Consider the following 16,199-nt stretch of genomic DNA (forward strand, 5'->3'; position numbering starts at 1 on the left):
GGTGGTGCTCACCATCGGGAGGGCTGGGCTATCTTGTCCATAGTGTTCAGTCTGGGTAATTGCATCTTTCAGGTCCTGTATGAGAGAAAAATGTGTGCAGCAGCAGCACGCCCCGGGAGAGGCGAGGGCCAGGCCGGGGTGGGAAGGGAGCACTGGTCCAGATCCAAGAACCCAGGAATGCTGGAAGGAGGCTGGGCAGACTCAGTGGGCTCCATGTGAGCCCTGGCAGAGGAGCTGACCCAGGGGTGAAGGCAGAAGTGGCCGGTGGCTTCCCAGGCCCCACACTGCCAGGCTGGGTGGACAGGGCTTGTCAGACACAGATTTGGCTCAGTTAGGACGGAAGCCTGGAACTCTCAGCCTTTGGCCCAGGGCCACCTGCTTTGTTCACTCCCAAAGCCTAAGGAGACCATGAGTTTCCCCAGCCTGTGGCATTCCCGATGCCTCCAGTGATACACACACCATCGATACAGTCTGCCTATGGATTTGCAATGATGCTGACACCTGGGACCTGTCCAGGGCCGTGTGCCTGTTCACACACCCATCCACCTGCCTGGTAACTCTGCCTGCATGGGTACAAGTGCCTGGGCACGGCTGGAAATGTATGTGCAGCACCTAAAATCACTCTGAGCACACACCTCTGTAGAGTTTCCCCACCCTTTTCAGGGCTTAGGAGCTGTGTCCTGTGCCTCAAAGGGCTTTGCTGTGGAGTCTCTCTCTCTGAAATGTCCCTTTGCTGTGGCAGGACTGGAGTGAGAGCTGGTCTGTGGTGAAGGAGAGGCAGCACTTACGTTGTGAGCTTTGGTGATGGTAATAGTGAGTCCATCCTGCTTGGGTCTCCTGGAGGTAACAGCCATTCCCTCCTGCTCTGCTCGCTTTTTGTCCTCTTCTATTTCCTGAAACACAGATCTCACCTTACCACCAGCCTGTCCCTGGATGTCTACGGATGTTGTTTGTTTTCCTGTTTAGGAGTTCTGCTAAACAGACACACCTCCCCCTCTAAGAGGGAGTGGCCCAACTTGTGTCCCAGCTGTGGGACACAGACAGAGGAAGGTGGCAGGGAGAGAGGAGATGCTGCAGCACTGAGGCATCACTGTCTGTTCTCCAAAGCAATTCAGGAGCCGTAGCCAAAGGCAGAGCTGTGCCCACCTGCTCCGAGAGCTTTCCAATATAAACATGGTATTTGTATAACAAAGTCACGCTGACAGTGCTGACAATCTTTACACTGCGAGCTGAGGACCCCAAGTCAGAGCTGGGGAAGGGAAGGACGTGTGGACTCACCTGGTACCTTCGGATCAGCGCTTCGTTCTTTTTCCGCAAGGCCAAGATTTTCTTATCGAGTTCAACATCCTTCTGCTCTTTCTTCCTTAATACAACATCATCCACAGCAGCGTCCTGGAAAGGGAAGGAGCAAAGTTCTCCTCAGTCATCACAGCAACAGGATGAAACCTGCTCCTTCTGTCTGGACAGGGTGGGAAGTGGAAGAATCCTTCCCCACCACTTCTCCCTGACTTTTTCCTGACAGAACTGATCTTTTTTTTTTTCTTACAGTTTTTGTTTAGCAGTGAGGTAGTTTGAGCAAAAAGCTGCTGGCCCACTTTGATGGCTATCAGTAGGCTGCAGGGTTAACACCCTGCTTAGCTGCATGCAGTAAATGATCCTCCCTTTTGGCTGTTCTCAGGCACAGGTTCAGATGTCCTCCACAGACATTCAGAGCACCTTGGTTACCGCAGGGGATCACAGTTGGGAGTTTTTACAATTCTAGTGACAAGAGTGTCTAATGAAAATTAATGCTGATGAGGATCTCTGCAGGACATCTCTGCCCAGGTGGGACAACAGGGATATTTAAACCACCTCCACACATTTTCCTGCTGGACAATGGAGTTTTGTCAAGATCTGCAGGAGAAAGACTGGCTTTTCCATTGCCCTTCATCACTGGGTACACAGCAGGTGAGCAGATTGCCTGTGTGGGTGGATACACTTCCATGGGCATTTTGCAAGGCTGATTAAAGCCAAATTCAGTGTTTACCTGAACAGAAGCTGTTCTGGGAGCACTAAATTGGCGGGTTTGCTGTTTGCTGAGTGCTGGGGTGTTGGCTGCTGAGGGTGGGATCAAAGTGGTGCCTGCCCTCAAACACACCCCTTTCATCTTCAAATTCCTTTGAAGGAGGACTGGCAGAGCTGCCAGATCGGGAAGAATTTAAAAATTCCTGCAAAGACTGTATTTGTGCTCTTCTCTTTCCAAAGCAAAAGATGGAAAACGCCTGTCAGGCCGTTCTCCCTCTGCCCATTTGTCAGCATTTTGTCTATGCTGCAAAAGGGCTGCTGTCAGGGGGAGGGGGGTCTTTCCACTTCCAGCTGGAAACAAGTTACCGGAAGGAAAGTTTTGTTGGTGTTCAGCACTTCTCCTGGCCTTTATCAACGAGGCCATGAAGGTGTTTCTCTCTGCACAACCTGTTTCAGCAAATGCTGGGGCTGTGGCCGGGCGGTGGCCCCGCGGCCGAAGCGCCGAGCGGAGCCCATGCCGGGCTCTCCAGGGGCTCACCCATTGTCCACTTCAGCCCAGTCAGCATTTGCTCGTCTGCTGCTGCCGGCCGGGAGCAGGGGCCGTGCCCTCTGCTCCGCTTCTGGAACAAACCCGCCGGCCCAGCCCGTGCTCGGGCTGATGCTCAGGATGGAAAGTGGCCCCACCGTGCCCTCCCCAGCGTAAAGCTCTTCCGGGGAGCCAAGGTGCCCGTATGTCACCGCGGCTGAGTTATAAATGGCTTTGGCAGCACAAACGTGCGATGGCTTTGAATCAGCAAGCGGCTGAACCCAAAGCCTCCCCAGCAGCAGGGCAGAGCCGCAGAACGAGAGGCCTCATTCTATTGCAAATAAAAATGTCACAAAAGGAGCAAATGGAAAGCTCTCGGCTTCGTGCTTCAATGGAATGACGACACCCCGTTGTGTCCCAGCCCCTCTCCCCAGTGGCACACACTGGCTACGCAGCTCCTCGGGGGCTGGAGGGACGCTCCGCTCCGCACTGTCTGTGCGTGTAGCGCTTTCCCACACACTTCCACGATCGCCTGCCTCTGCAGCGAGGCCTTGGAGGCAGCAGGGTTGGGAGAGCGAGCGAGGCAGGGGGCGGGGGGGGAGGGAAAGGAGAGAGGAGCAGGGCCCTTACTAACACTCTCCTGCGTAAGCAAATGCATCCGCTCTTTTTAAGAAATATCCTCTTCCTTGACAGCTGCAGCTGAAACCCTCGCTGGGATAGACACCATCCAGCACTGCCTGCGTTTCTGTTTGTTATCTACCTCCCGGGAGGCACAGTGTCCCGAGCCGGCCACCGCACCCTGCCCCAGTGAGGGACGCAAAGCCCAGCACCCAAAATGCGCCCCCAGCACCGTCCCCGTGGTGCAGCACGGCTGTTTGCTCCCCTGCCCGCTGGCAGCCAGGCGAGGCAAGGCAACAAGAAAGCGACAGCCACCGCAAGGCCACCCTGCAGGGTGTGCGAGTCCTTGCGTGGCCCCTCGGGTGAGGGACCCCGGCCCCGCGCCCCTCCCAGGCCCCGCGCGGGCGGCACTCACAGCTCGGTGCATGTTGGACATCGGCGCAGCCCGGCGGATTCCAGAGCAGAGCTAAAAGAGGAGAGCCATCAGACGGCCTTTCTCAGCACTGGTTGCACAGCATACAAGATCATGTTTTGATTACAAAAGCCTCGTCTGGGCTCACAGCCAAGAGCACTGGCTGCCTAATATACCAAGCACAGACAGGGTTTGGAGTGCCTGTGTCCTCCTCTCCAATCTCACTCTCTTTTTAAAAGAAACACTCCCCCTTTTCCCCCCTCCTGACTCCTTTTAACTTCCTGATGCCACAAGCCCTTGTTCAAAGTGGGAAAAGCCGGGCGAACAAAGTGGGATGGCTCAGGCAGACAGCTTGGCTTGGCTGCGTGGCCATTCACGGGCTCGTTGTTTGTTATGCATGGCTGGCTGCACGCCTGGCGGGTGGCGAATATCTGGGGTCCTGCACGTCTTGTGAGCGCCAGTGTGTGCACGAGCCTTCCCTGGAAAACAGGGCTCAGACTTGCCTTTTTCTGTTTAATTTCAGCATTCTCCAGGAATGATTTCTCTGCTGTTAAACTGGGCCCGTCCTTTAGGAGGGAGCAGAGGAGTGCTGTGGGGTGGGCATCAGCAGCTGGCACCATGCAGGAAACACACAGCCAAAGGAGAGGGACCCTCCTAAGTCCCTGTCTGAAAGCTGCCAAAATCACCCCCAGAAGAGTCCCAGCAGCAGGGGGGCTTTGGGGGAACAGCATTCAGCTACTGTGACTTGGGTTGCCACGTGAACCCTTGTCTCACCATAGAATGTCCTGAGTTGGAAGGGACCCACAAGGATCACTCAAGTCCCATTCCTGGCCCTGCTCAGCCCCAACAATCCCACCCTGTGCCTGAGAGCGTTGTCTAAATGCTCCTTGAGCTCTGGTAGCCTTGGGGCCATGATCACTGTCCTGGGGAGCCTGTTCAGTGCCTGACCACCCTCTGGGGGAAGAACCTTCTCCTGAGATCCAACCTAACCCTGCCCTGGCAGAGCTCCAGCCATTCCCTGGGGTCCTGACACTGGTCACCAGAGCAGAGTTTGGTGCTGCCCCTCCACTGAACCTCGGGAGGAGCTGCAGACAGCCATGAGCTCTGCCCTCAGTCTCCTCCAGGCTGAACAAACCAAGTGACCTCAGCTGTGTGTCCTGGCCGTGTGCTGCTCCTCCCTCAGTGCACACTGGCTGCCCTTTCTCTCAATCCAGAGGAACCCAGATCGAGAGAGAGGCCAACAGGAGATGAAAGCACACCAGGGAAGGTCTTGTCACCCAAGGACTGATGCACACCCCAACCTGAATGTGGGCCCTGCTATGTTCACATGTTAAACAACCCAAGGAAGCCCACTGTACGTACTTGTCCTCTCTAACACCTTTGAGCAGGTCATCTGCTCACAAAATCCAAGAAGTTTGGCCAGAAACCCAGAGTGGTTCAAGGGAAACCTGCAAAAGACTTTGCAGAACTTGGAGTCTGGTTCCTCCTCTGGGCATGACTCAGGCTGTTGGAGATCAGGGCTAAGGCACTAAGGAGCTGGAAGCACGGCTTAGTACAAGCGCTTGGAGGGACAGACTGACCCATATTAATTAGTAGCTACTTAAAATGATGAAAGAAAATTGAAACCATTTCCAAGGCAGTGCCCTGGATTCAGGCTTGATGAAGGAAATGAAGACTACTGTGTGTGGAAAACTGGGAAAAAGACACGAGAGCTTTGCTAGAGCCCAAGTCCTTGTCAGGAGGTTTGTGATGGACACAGCAGTGCAGGAAGTGCAGAGTCATGAGGAGCTTTTCCTTGCCCTAGGAACACAGGGCTGCCTTGGGTTTGACTTTGACATAGTCCCTTGTGAGGGTGGAGTGATGTCCCACTTTTTCTGGGCTGGTGGCAGGGACAAGGTCAGCCCTGGGAGATGCTGCTGGGCTGAGTCAGGAAGTCAGCGTTCATGGGAACACTTTGCCCATTATCCTGTCAGTGTGGTGGTCACTCTCCTGGCCTCGGGGAATCTGCACGTGCTGCCAACACCTGGTCCAGGTTAAAGCCGAGACCATTATCCCAAAGTCCAAGGCCAGGTTCTGTGCACAGTGCAGGGGGAACAGCACGTGCCCCAGGGTCCGCTGTGCTGCCCACGGACCCCAGTGGCTGAGAGCCCCGTCATGCCCAAGTTGTGAAGGCTTAAGCCAAGTGCTCACAAGAAGCTTCTCCAGGCCTCACAGCCATGGCATCCTATGCCCCTGCCATGATCAGCAGGGTGGCCAAGCTCTTCCAGCAATGAGCAGTCCATGAGCAGGCAGGAAGATCCCTAAAATACCTCTGCTTTTACTGATGTGCCTGGAGAGCTGCAGTTCCCTCTAGGGCAGCGTCGGCTGCTCCTTCCCTCAACACAAAGAGCTGACGTGTCTCAGCTGTCCTTTACCATGTCTGAGTGGCACAAATGACAAGAATCTATTTCTGTATCATCATCTGAGATCAGTGAGAAGATGAACCCTCAGTGAACACGGCGGACACGGAAACCCAGGGGCAAAAGGGCCCAGCCAAGGGAGCGGCATCTGGGGCAAAACAAGCTGGTTTGGGGACGTGTTTGTGCCCTTGGGACTGTCACAGGAGAAAGCAGAGAAAGCAGAACCCTGCTGAGATTTGTGGGGTTATGTATATGCACACACATTTGGTTATTCCTGGTGCCATGGCCAGGAAGGGCTGCAGTAACACCACGGCTGTCCCCAGCTTGGAGGCTTGTCAAAAACTGTCAAAACCCCTGGTTTGCTCTGAAGTGCAGTGTCAAGCCCAAGATTGTGCCTATCTCAGGACTCACTGAATCCTGTTCACAGGGTCTCCCCCACCTCGGTGGCTGCAGCACACCAGTCCTGCTCTCTCAGGCCGTTGGTGGCACCATTTCCCACATGCAGCAGTTTGACAGAGTCCCTCAGACAGCGAGGGTATCCTGCAACCTCGTGCAGCTGTGAGGATATCTGGAGAAACCAGCCTCAGTACTCACTCAGCGACTTGTTCACCACCCCTGCAGTTCATCCCTTTATTCTTTAAAATCCCAGAAGACCTTTCACAGGCAGGATGGCCTGACTCTGGGCTCCTGGTGCCACCTCTGAAGCTGCTCAGCACAGAAGCCGTGGGGCGCACCCAGGGTGGCTCTGCAGTTTCTGCTTCAGGGAAAGGGGATGTGCCAGCTCCTGCTGACCACGGGTAGCCCCTGAAGGAGCAGTCCCTGGGGTGGACAGCAGCTCACCTTCAGGAAAGCCTGGAAGCTGGAGGAATCAATAGGATATAAAGGGTTTTTTGCTGCATTGCCCTGCTGTGGCTGTGCTGCACAGGGGCCTGGCTCACTGTCCCTAAGTGCAGCTGCCTACTTGGAGGGCAAAGCTTGCCCGCTCGGGGCAAAGTTTGCTGGAGATTTTTCTGGGGCAAAGGAAGGAAGCATTTTGTGCTCATGACAGTGAAATAGTCCCTTTCTCTAACTGTGCAGCACAGCCTCTCCCTTTCAGTGTCAGCACGAAGAACCATCCCCACAGGAGTCTGGCCTCTCCCCGCTCCAGGACAACGCTCAGCTCTGGCAGAAAGTTTTGCCCCACGTTTTAACAGCAAGACTTGTTTCTTGTCTGTCTCTCTGCCTTACAGAAAGGCTGAAGACAAGAAACTGATTCTTCAAAAAACTCAAACCTGCCTGCTCTGAGAAACATTCCTGGCAAACCCTCCCTCCTTTTCCTTTTGCACTACGTGAAACTCCTTCAGAGCCACTCAGTCCCACGCTGCCACTTTCCCCAAGTGCACTTCACCCAGCTTCGTCCTGGCTCCTCTCCATTTTTTGCAGGACCGCTGTCGAGTCGACAGATGGCACTCGGGAACTGCCGGGAGGAGCCGGGAGCAGCTGCCAGGAGCCCACTGGAGGAGCCAAGTTCTGGCTGGTCTTATCTCGGGTGTCGGGACTGCCGTAAAGCCACCGGGCCGAGTGTCAGAGCCGCTCCTGAGCACGGCTGAGAGCAGCGACGGACTCACAGACCTGCCCGAGGGCCCCGAGCCGAACCGGCAATGCCCCTCCAGGCCCGGGATAGAGGGAGGGATGGGAACACTATGTGTATCAGAGTTCCCAGCAGCCCGGAGGCATCTTTCCTATCGAACACAGAGCAAACTTCCCCACAATTAACCCATTCATCCCTCCTTCTCTCGCCTCCCCAGCTCTGGTCCTTCGCCAGATGCACTGCGGGATAAAAACGCTGGAGGTGTTTCCTCCAGCCAGGAGAAAGGTCAGCATATTCCCTAGACTGGGAGGAGGGACCAGCCAGGGATGGTAAATGGGCTTTAGCTGGAGAGGCTCATGGCGATCAGAGGACTGCTGAGACATTAATTTTTAAATGGATCAATACACAATTAAAATGAAAAGTACCAAAGACAGTTAAAGGATTCAATGGCAGTTTGGTCCTGCTCAGAAGCAGTGGGGTATATCATAGCTGCCTGTTGGTACTTCCCGGAGGGATACCAAGCATAGGATACAGGAACAGCTCAGGATGTGCAGAGCAGCCCTCTTCCCATGAGGCACAAGTCTGTCCCCTCTTTTCCCTCTCCCTGTGCATCATCCCAGCCTGTAGGTTCCTGCCCAAGCCCTGTGGGTGAGAGCTGTGCCTACCCACGTTTAATGCCACCTTGAATAACTCATGATCGCATCAGTTCTCTTGGTATTTTCTGCTCCTGAAAACTTGTCATTCCAGTGTAAGGTCTCTGAAGTGGTCATAGGCTGAGCAAATGAAAAAGGATCAGTCCTCTTAGTTCTTCCCACTTCCAGACATGCACAGCAGGGCCAATACAGGTTTGTTGACCCTGTTTGCTACCCAGCCTTCAGATGTAGGGCACAGGACCCAGCCTTGGGAGGGTGCTGGGCTGTGGAAAGTGGCCGGGACAGCCAGTCCGGCAGGTTTTTTTCATCTTTTATGTAGTCCTTGGGGAAAGGATGGAGAGCTGCAGACAGCAACTGGTCTGCCCTGTCATCAGCAGCGGCCCAGGGAGGTTCCCCATTCCAGCCCATGGCTCCAGCCCAGATCTAGGAGGACACGGACAGCCCAGTGGCCTGTCACTTGTAGCTCCCAAGCTGCAAATGAGCATGTCAGGAGCCAGCTTACTCTTGACACGATCACATACCTTTTGTGAACTTCCAAAAGTCATGTCTGCTTTGGGGCTACGCGGGCGGTAGTGACCCACTTGGAGCCTGATGTAAGAAGTGGCAAATTGGGTGCCTCTCATCCCAACCAAGCTCCACTGAAGCCTTAACGAGCCACCTCACTTCCCTTTGCCAGCAGAACTCAAAGCAAGCTCCAGAGACCAACCTCGGCTCCAGGGTCTGAACTGCATCGAGGGCTCTCCGTGGGCTCCAGCGCCGCCACCTCGCACGGATGCTGCATGGATTCGGGCTGGGCTCCGCGGGGAATCCAGCTCTTCCTGAGCCACAGTCAGGGTGAGGAGCTACCTGGGAGCACAAACCCAGGCAAAGGGGAAGGGCCAGCCTGAGAGAGGCTCAGAGGCGCCTGGGAAGGGAGGAGATGAACAGGGGAGTCAAGGTGGTAATTAAATATTAAAGGCCCCGTTCCACAGTAATTAGTCCTTGGGTGGAGAGAGACACTTGCTGGGCTGTGCCTGGCTGCTGAGAGCTCCACTCAAGTAACAGAAAACTCCTGAAAGTGCAAGTAATCCCTGCTCCAGCAGGAGGGAAATCAGGATTCAAGAGGGTGGGTTAAAACCCAGCTGGAGAACTGGTCCTTCTCCCATCTCCGGTCAGAATTTGAGCCTTTGGCCTTATTTCAACCCTTGCACAAGCTGAGGAGGCTCAGCCTGGGATAAATTTATATCACATTGGTATCACTGAGGTCCAAGAGGAGCCCACACAATTACTCTGGGGATGTTTCCCAACAGGACACGTTGCATCAGACTCTGAAACCCCCCTGTAAAACACCTGGGGAGCCATCATATGTGCTCATCCCGTTCTCTGTTTTGCCTGGGCATCCCCAGGTCCCCACGGGAGCTCCTGAGCCAGGTGACTCTCCATTAGGAATGTGGGTATTTTCTTGGACCTTCTGAGTTGGTCCCTGCAGTGCATCCAAGCTCAGGGCTGGGGGCACTGTGCAGCCCCAACACATGGGATTAGGGTGGGCTGAAACACAGGGTTTAGAATTGGGTTCGTAAGAAGGAAAAATTCCATTTTCTTTCTCCCTGGAATACTGCATTTCCTTCAGTACCTTCAGAAGGAATTGCTTAAATAACACCCTTTCTTTGCCCTGTTGTTATTTAAACGTTTTGATGAGAAAAGTTTGGAACAAGCATTTAAAAACACCTTTTTCTGGAAGCACCAGCTGAAATACTTTGAGCATTTCTGAAGCTCAGTTTCTAACAAAAAAAGAAAGCAGAAACATTCCAACAATTAGAGAGATGGAACCTCCCCACTGCACTCATCTACCTGCTCTTCAGCCAAAACAACTGCTTTTCATCCCCCCCCATGGCTCTGATCCTCCTGAAATGGGGCATTTCAGCCAATATGCTCTCCAATATGCCAACTGGGCCACCCCTGGATGACACCAACGCACTGGCATTGATGCCACTGGGACAGGAGAGAGATGGATTGGGGCTGGGCTGGTATCAGCTGCTGCCTGTGTCCTGTCCAGGAGGCTCAGCAGGCTCAGGGAGTTGCTGGTGCCAGCAGCACTAAGAAGCTTAGGGGAGGAAGGTTAACAGGAGCTGAGCTCTGATGAGCAATTAAAACAATCAGGAATGTGGCTGGCAGCTCAGCGCTGCCAGAGTGGGATGGCTCCGTCCTTTTTAGGATCTGCCAACTCTGCACAGGCAGGAGGAGCTTCTCCTGGCAGAGAGGAAGACAAGACTGTAACATTCCTGTTTTGAAGGTCTTGTAGTAAAGCTTCGATTCACCAAGATAAAGAAGGACACAATAAGGCTGTAAAATGAAAAGCTCTTCCCATGTGAGATCCGCCTGGCTGGCACCACTGGTCTTTCATCTAATTTTCTTTTCCTTGCCATGGACTGACTCAAACAGGCTGAGGCTTTCTCTTGTCCTTAAATGTTGGCACTGCCCTAACACCCCACATGAGGAAGGGGAGGGCAGGAGCCCCTTAAACAAGCCTTGGCACAGCAGATAGAGCAGGGCTGGGCAGGAGGGCAGCCAGGTAAGTTCTCCCTGGGGCTCCCAGGAAAACGTCCCTCCTCAACAATGGGATCGGCGAGGCTGAGTCTCCCGGTAACTGATACCCCACTGTGTTTGCCAAGTACTGATAACACAGCTCAGATCAGCTCCAACAGTGCCAGATGAAACCTGGGAGCCGGCAGCACTTGTAACCTCCCAGGAGGAATCGGGCTAAGGAAGCAGGACAGCTCCGGGACCTCCAGGGGGAGAGGGAGGGCGGGAGCCGTGTGCGGTGGGAAGCCTCACATGCTGCCTTTGAAGGAGGAAGGCAGAGACTTCTGTCTGCTGACATAGATGGTATGTGAAGTAGGGGATGTAAATCTCCAAGGACATCTCCACCTCCATCTAACAATAATTCAGGCAGTTGGAGGGTTTTACAAGATTTTCTTTCCCCATTGGGGAAATATCACTTCAACGAAAGAGACTTTTTCACATGAAAAGCCCTGTGCCAGCAAATCTTCTGTTTAAAAGAAATTAGTATTCTGAAATCTGTGAGCTGTGGAGCTGTTTGTGTTGCCCAAACAAAGTGTCCAGGCCCCCAGAGAGCAGGACTGTGCTCATCTCTCACCCATGGGCTCCTCAGCATCAGCCCAAACCCCCTTTTGTCCACAGCTGTGTCACTACACAGCTCAGAGACCCAGGATACAGCCAGCAAATGGAGCATCCTGCTGTACTCCCGTCACATTTATTAATGGCCCATCCTTCTGGGATGAAACCTGGGTGCCTGACACTCCCTGACCTCCAGCATTCCCTTGTCAGCAACAATTCACCTGTACAGAGAGGGACTAGTGTGACCATGCCAGGGCTTTCCTTAAGACTCAGCCCCTTCCAGATAAGTGGTCCCACACTTCTAATTATTCGTAGGGTTTAAATAAAAAGAGGGTGTTTGCTCCATTCAATGCATTATCATGGCCAGATCTCCTCCCCTATGCTCCAGAGACACAGCATTTCAGTGCTAGGCTGTAGTGTGCTGGGAGACACTTGGGCATTGTGTATTTTGCAGAATTAACCTTGAAATGGGGGTCTCATGTGAACTGCGGGAGCCTGTGAGAGGTGATGGCTGGGTCTGCAGTGTTCCATACGAGTATCCAGCCAAAGCCTGGCAGGACCACTCTGGGCTGGTTGCAACATCCCCAGTTCCACTAAAAGTCAGCTGTGAGTTTCCAGCCTTGCTGAAGCTGTGAAGGTACCGCAACAGGCACAGCCAGCCAAGGTGTGTCACATATGCCAGTGTCTTCTCTGGCCTTCCCCAGGCTGGGAATGTATGTCCCAGATCCTGCTACGAAGAATATTTGCGTGCAAGGCGTGAATTAGTCTGGGGTATCTCAGGCTGCTCGGAGCTTGCTGGCTCGCTGTCAGTCACGCTGGGAAATGGTGTGAACATATGGGCCGCTCCAGAGCCAATGTGGCTGCACTCCCAGCACATGGCACCACGGAAAATGGGACAGTGGAGCTACAGTGAGACTCTCCCTGCCAAGCGAAGCTGAATTGGGTCTCTATGGGCCTCCTGCCCCTTCAAACACACAGCAAACTCAGCACATCTCCTATTGGCTTCAGTTCGCAATGTGCTGGTGCCCAAAAACACAACTGCCATGGGCCTGGAACCTTCCCAGTCAATGGTGTTGTGTCAGCAGCTACTCAGAGGTTTGCAGTGCTGCAGGAGCCTCACAGAACCCCGAGAAGGAGAGAAGGGCCCTGCCTGGACCCCTCTGTCCTGTGCAGTGTGTGGGCCGTGCTCTAGCACACACCCTGAGCAGAAACAACGACTGGCTATCAAAACTGCCCCAGGAACCTGATTCACGAGTCCCTTTCAGTCTCGTGCCTTATTCTGGTGCATACTGGTGGAGACAGACCACTGCACCAATTTTGGAAGGGGACAGCTTCTCCAATCCCATCCTGGCATTCAAACCATGACTAAAGCACTTTGTAGCGCTAACTTAACCCCTCCAGATGCTGCAGAAGGTGGGCACCTGTCAAATAAGCTCTGCCCAGTGAAGGTGACTGGGGCTCAGTTTGCCAGCACAGCACCAGCCATGGAGCTGTTCTCCAGCTAAGAAGCAATTTCCCAGCCCAGACAACAGGAGGTTTGTGCAGCAGGAGCAGCCAGGACTGCTGCTGTCCCCATGGACACCTTCCAGCACGGGAGGTGCCTGGCACTCGGTCGCTGGCTTCGAGCAGCAGAAATACCCCGGCTATTTCCCTGCTCCAGTGAGCAGTGACAGGGTTCAGAGCTGGCTGCAGAGCCACGAGCCATTGCACAGTGCCTGGAAACCAGCAGGCTGCTGCAATCCGAGGCAGCTGCGCAGTGAGCCCCAGCCTTGTCCTGGCCACGGTGATTCCAAGAGCTTGGGAGAAAATCATGGCACGGGTGATTTTACACTGTCCAAAATGTCATGGTGGTGCCACCACTGCAAGCTGCCAGCTTTGAGTGTGAGATGCAGGGTAGCACTGCCTGCAGCAGCAGAGGGAGGAATGGATCCCCCATCCAGAGACTGATCCGGAGATCTCTGCCTCCATCCTGCTGACTCACCCATTGTGGTTTGCCAGGTGCTCTGGAAGAAAACATTCCTCTGGATGAAGGATGATCTCAGCTTGAAGGAATTGTCTTGTGGACAGCATTTATGTTCCTAAAACAGCTTGAGAGCCCCATTTGCTTGTCCTTCCTGCTCACTCTTGTTTCGTTTTTTGGATTTTTGTAAGGGGATGAAATCTTGTCTCCCCTAGAACAGTACTGAGATCTGCTCCACCAGTCTCAAAGTGGGCCAGCACAGAGAGGTCAGAGAGTGGCAATATTTGAGTTGTCAACACACTGGGGACAGCTCCTCTGCTGCTGCACTGCAGGGCACGAGCCAGGCAGGTTTGGAAGAAAGGGACTCCCAGATTCCCGGAGTTGGGCCACCACGGTCACTCCCTCCCAGCACCGCCGCAGGTGGGCGTGAGCCCAGGCAGCAGGTCCAGGTGAAGGTCCAGTTGGAGCTGGGAGGGCCCTGTCTTGTGACAGTGGCAGTGGAGGTGAACTGATCCAAGCCCAAAGAGCCAATGGCAAGTGTCAGCCCTAGCAAGAGACTGCCCAGCAGTGCAAGCCCAGGGCTGCTCCACTCCAGCGCCTGCCCTGCCCTGCCCTACGTGAGCCAGACACCACGGGGTGGGAAATGCTGAGCTGTGTAACCAGAGCCAGGACATCCTGAACAGAGACAAATTCTGCTCAAGGAAATGCTGAGTTACGGGGAAGGGAAGCAAATTGTGCTCAAAGTACCGTGGTAAGATAGGGCACCGTGAAATGAGCCACGCTGAACTGTGACCAGTGCAAAGCAAATCCATTGGGAACTGCTCTTGGTCATGTCTGCCAGCCCATGAAATGAAATCCTTATTCTGCCTCCTTTGACTGTTTTAAGGATATGCCCAGATTGTACTCCTAAAATTAGCTTATATTCCTGGAGCCTTGTTACTGACTGTGGTGGGAGAGGAAGGCACCTCAAACTGGGGGGACTTTGCACACACACAGCAAGGGAAGTGCCGTGTTCACTTCTGACTCAGGCTTCTCTCAAGGCAGGGGAATGCTGCAGAGCAGGGTTTTGCGTTTTGCTTGTGGAAGAAATGCAAGTGGGTGGTGAGCAGGAGAGCTGGGAGAAGCAATAAGGGGCTTTTGCAGCACAGCAGCTTCCTAAACCTGCCTCAGCCCTCAGCTGCCTCTTGCACCACCTCCAGTGCACCCATGTGCCCTTCACCTGTTCCCTCTCTCTTCCTCTTCTCCCCTTTGTCTGCTCACCATCATTTTTCTCTTTTCCACCCATTACTGTCTGTCTTTTTTTATATTCCTGACCCTATACCTCTCTCTTTTGCTATTTTTCTCTTTCCTCCTTTTTTTTTGGATCATCTCTATCCCTCTCATTTGCCCTCCTCAACCTTCCCTCATTCCAGAGGGACACCAGGGACCAGGGGGACCTGTCTGATGCTGGTAGGTCTGGGCTATGGGTTGCCATGGCAAAGAGCCAGAGCTCTCCACGCTAATGGAGAGCAAAGAACAGCCAAGGTGAGGTACTGGTCAAGCGCTCCAGGCCTGGCCATGCAACAGCCCCAGGAGGGACACAGGCACCCCACTGCCTTGGGCAGGGCTTTGGGCCAGCTGGGAGCACGAGCCCAGCTGTAGCCCCTGGCTAAGGGCAATTAAAAATAATGAATACCTTGCAGCGGTACAGAGCGAACCTGCCAAGCTGTGGGAGTGAGGAAGCGTGAGCACCCCCACTTCCCAGACAAGGAGTTCACACGTCGGGCTGAGCCAAACTGAAGCTGTAAGATGTGCCTGTCTGTCAGAAGCAGTGGGATGTTTGTAATCCAGCTGATTCCCACCATCCCTGCAGCTCCCATGGCTTTATTATTATCATTACTGTTGCAGGAATTATTATTTAGCATCGGGAAGAAAGAAAAGGAAATATCACCCATGTCCTTGTCACCACATTAATGCCAGCCAATCTTTTCAGCAGATACCAGGTTTCAGTCTTTCCTGCTGGGCCACATAATATAAGCTGCTCTGGGGCTGCTCCTTGCGGTGGATCTGATCCTACCAGGCAAGTGACATTTCTGTGGCTAAGGCTCAGAGCAGCAGGATGGTCCCCAGCCCAGCCCAGCAGGGATCACCACGCTGGGACAGCGGCGCTGCCGCAGCCTGTCCTCAAAACTCCCTCCTGCTGGGTTTGGAGAGGCATCAGCCTTGGGTGGGAGAGAGTCACACACTCTGGCATTAGGAAAAGCTTTTTGTTCTTTAAACTGTCTTGGGCATTTAAGTCATTAAGGCATGAAGGGCTTATTCTAAGCTAGAGGATTAGTGGGAGTTATAGGATACTCTCTGCTCTAATACTCTCTCTTTTTGCTTCAGCTGTTCTGTATGTGTGAACCAAAACAATGCCACCCACATGACAAAGAAGGTCACTGCCACCGTGAGGGCCACAGGCATGGCCGTGAGGAGGGAGAAGGTCACAGCCATCCCCACAGCCACACAGGGGATGATGAGAAGGGAGAGGAGAGGGTCACTGCCACTCCCATGGCCAGACACACGGTCATGAGAAAGCCCCAGGTCTTTCCTACAAAAGTAATGTCATGGGCATGGGCATGGGAGTGGCTGTGGAAGGTGCAGCCACCTTCCACAAGCTCTGTGGGAAGTCCTCCCCATGCCCAAGGGGGCTACCACCCAACTCAGTGCAACGTCGTGGTATTGATAGACAGTGACAGCAGGATCCTGCAAGGAGGGGAACGTGCCTGACCTCCCTATGTTCTCCGTGCTTTCAACTCGGTTATTTCAAAACTACCACCTATTTAAACGAATCATTAACTTATTTAATGCTGCTGAAACCCACCACTTCAAAACGCTTCCCTGCACCTGCCACACAGGGCCGGGAGCACTTCTGGGAGCGGTCCCAGCCCGGGCCAAGCAGGAGCACAACCGCGTAGA

The 16,199-nt window shown here is 53.8% G+C and overlaps 2 protein-coding genes across 4 annotated transcripts in view; one reads left to right on the forward strand and one right to left on the reverse strand.

Annotated features, from left to right (window-relative positions):
• The window catches only part of CCDC9B (coiled-coil domain containing 9B), a 29,538-nt gene extending 25,697 nt beyond the window's left edge, over positions 1 to 3,841 (reverse strand). The window contains exons 1-4 of one of the 3 annotated variants that reach the window (XM_032690920.1): positions 3,564 to 3,841; positions 1,279 to 1,392; positions 789 to 893; positions 13 to 75 (exon numbers count right to left, since the gene is read on the reverse strand). In XM_032690920.1, the coding sequence (XP_032546811.1) occupies positions 13 to 75; positions 789 to 893; positions 1,279 to 1,392; positions 3,564 to 3,584 (303 nt within the window). In that variant the 5' untranslated portion in view covers positions 3,585 to 3,841. The remainder of the gene's footprint in view (positions 1 to 12; positions 76 to 788; positions 894 to 1,278; positions 1,393 to 3,563) is intronic. The other 2 variants (XM_032690918.1, XM_032690919.1) reach the window with 2 other exon arrangements.
• Positions 1 to 16,199, forward strand: part of LOC116787990 (deleted in malignant brain tumors 1 protein-like) — a 499,349-nt gene that overhangs the window by 313,685 nt on the left and 169,465 nt on the right. The window lies entirely within an intron of this gene.

This window comes from Chiroxiphia lanceolata, chromosome 6, assembly GCF_009829145.1.
Source record: "Chiroxiphia lanceolata isolate bChiLan1 chromosome 6, bChiLan1.pri, whole genome shotgun sequence".
Taxonomy (NCBI): Eukaryota; Metazoa; Chordata; class Aves; order Passeriformes; family Pipridae; genus Chiroxiphia; species Chiroxiphia lanceolata.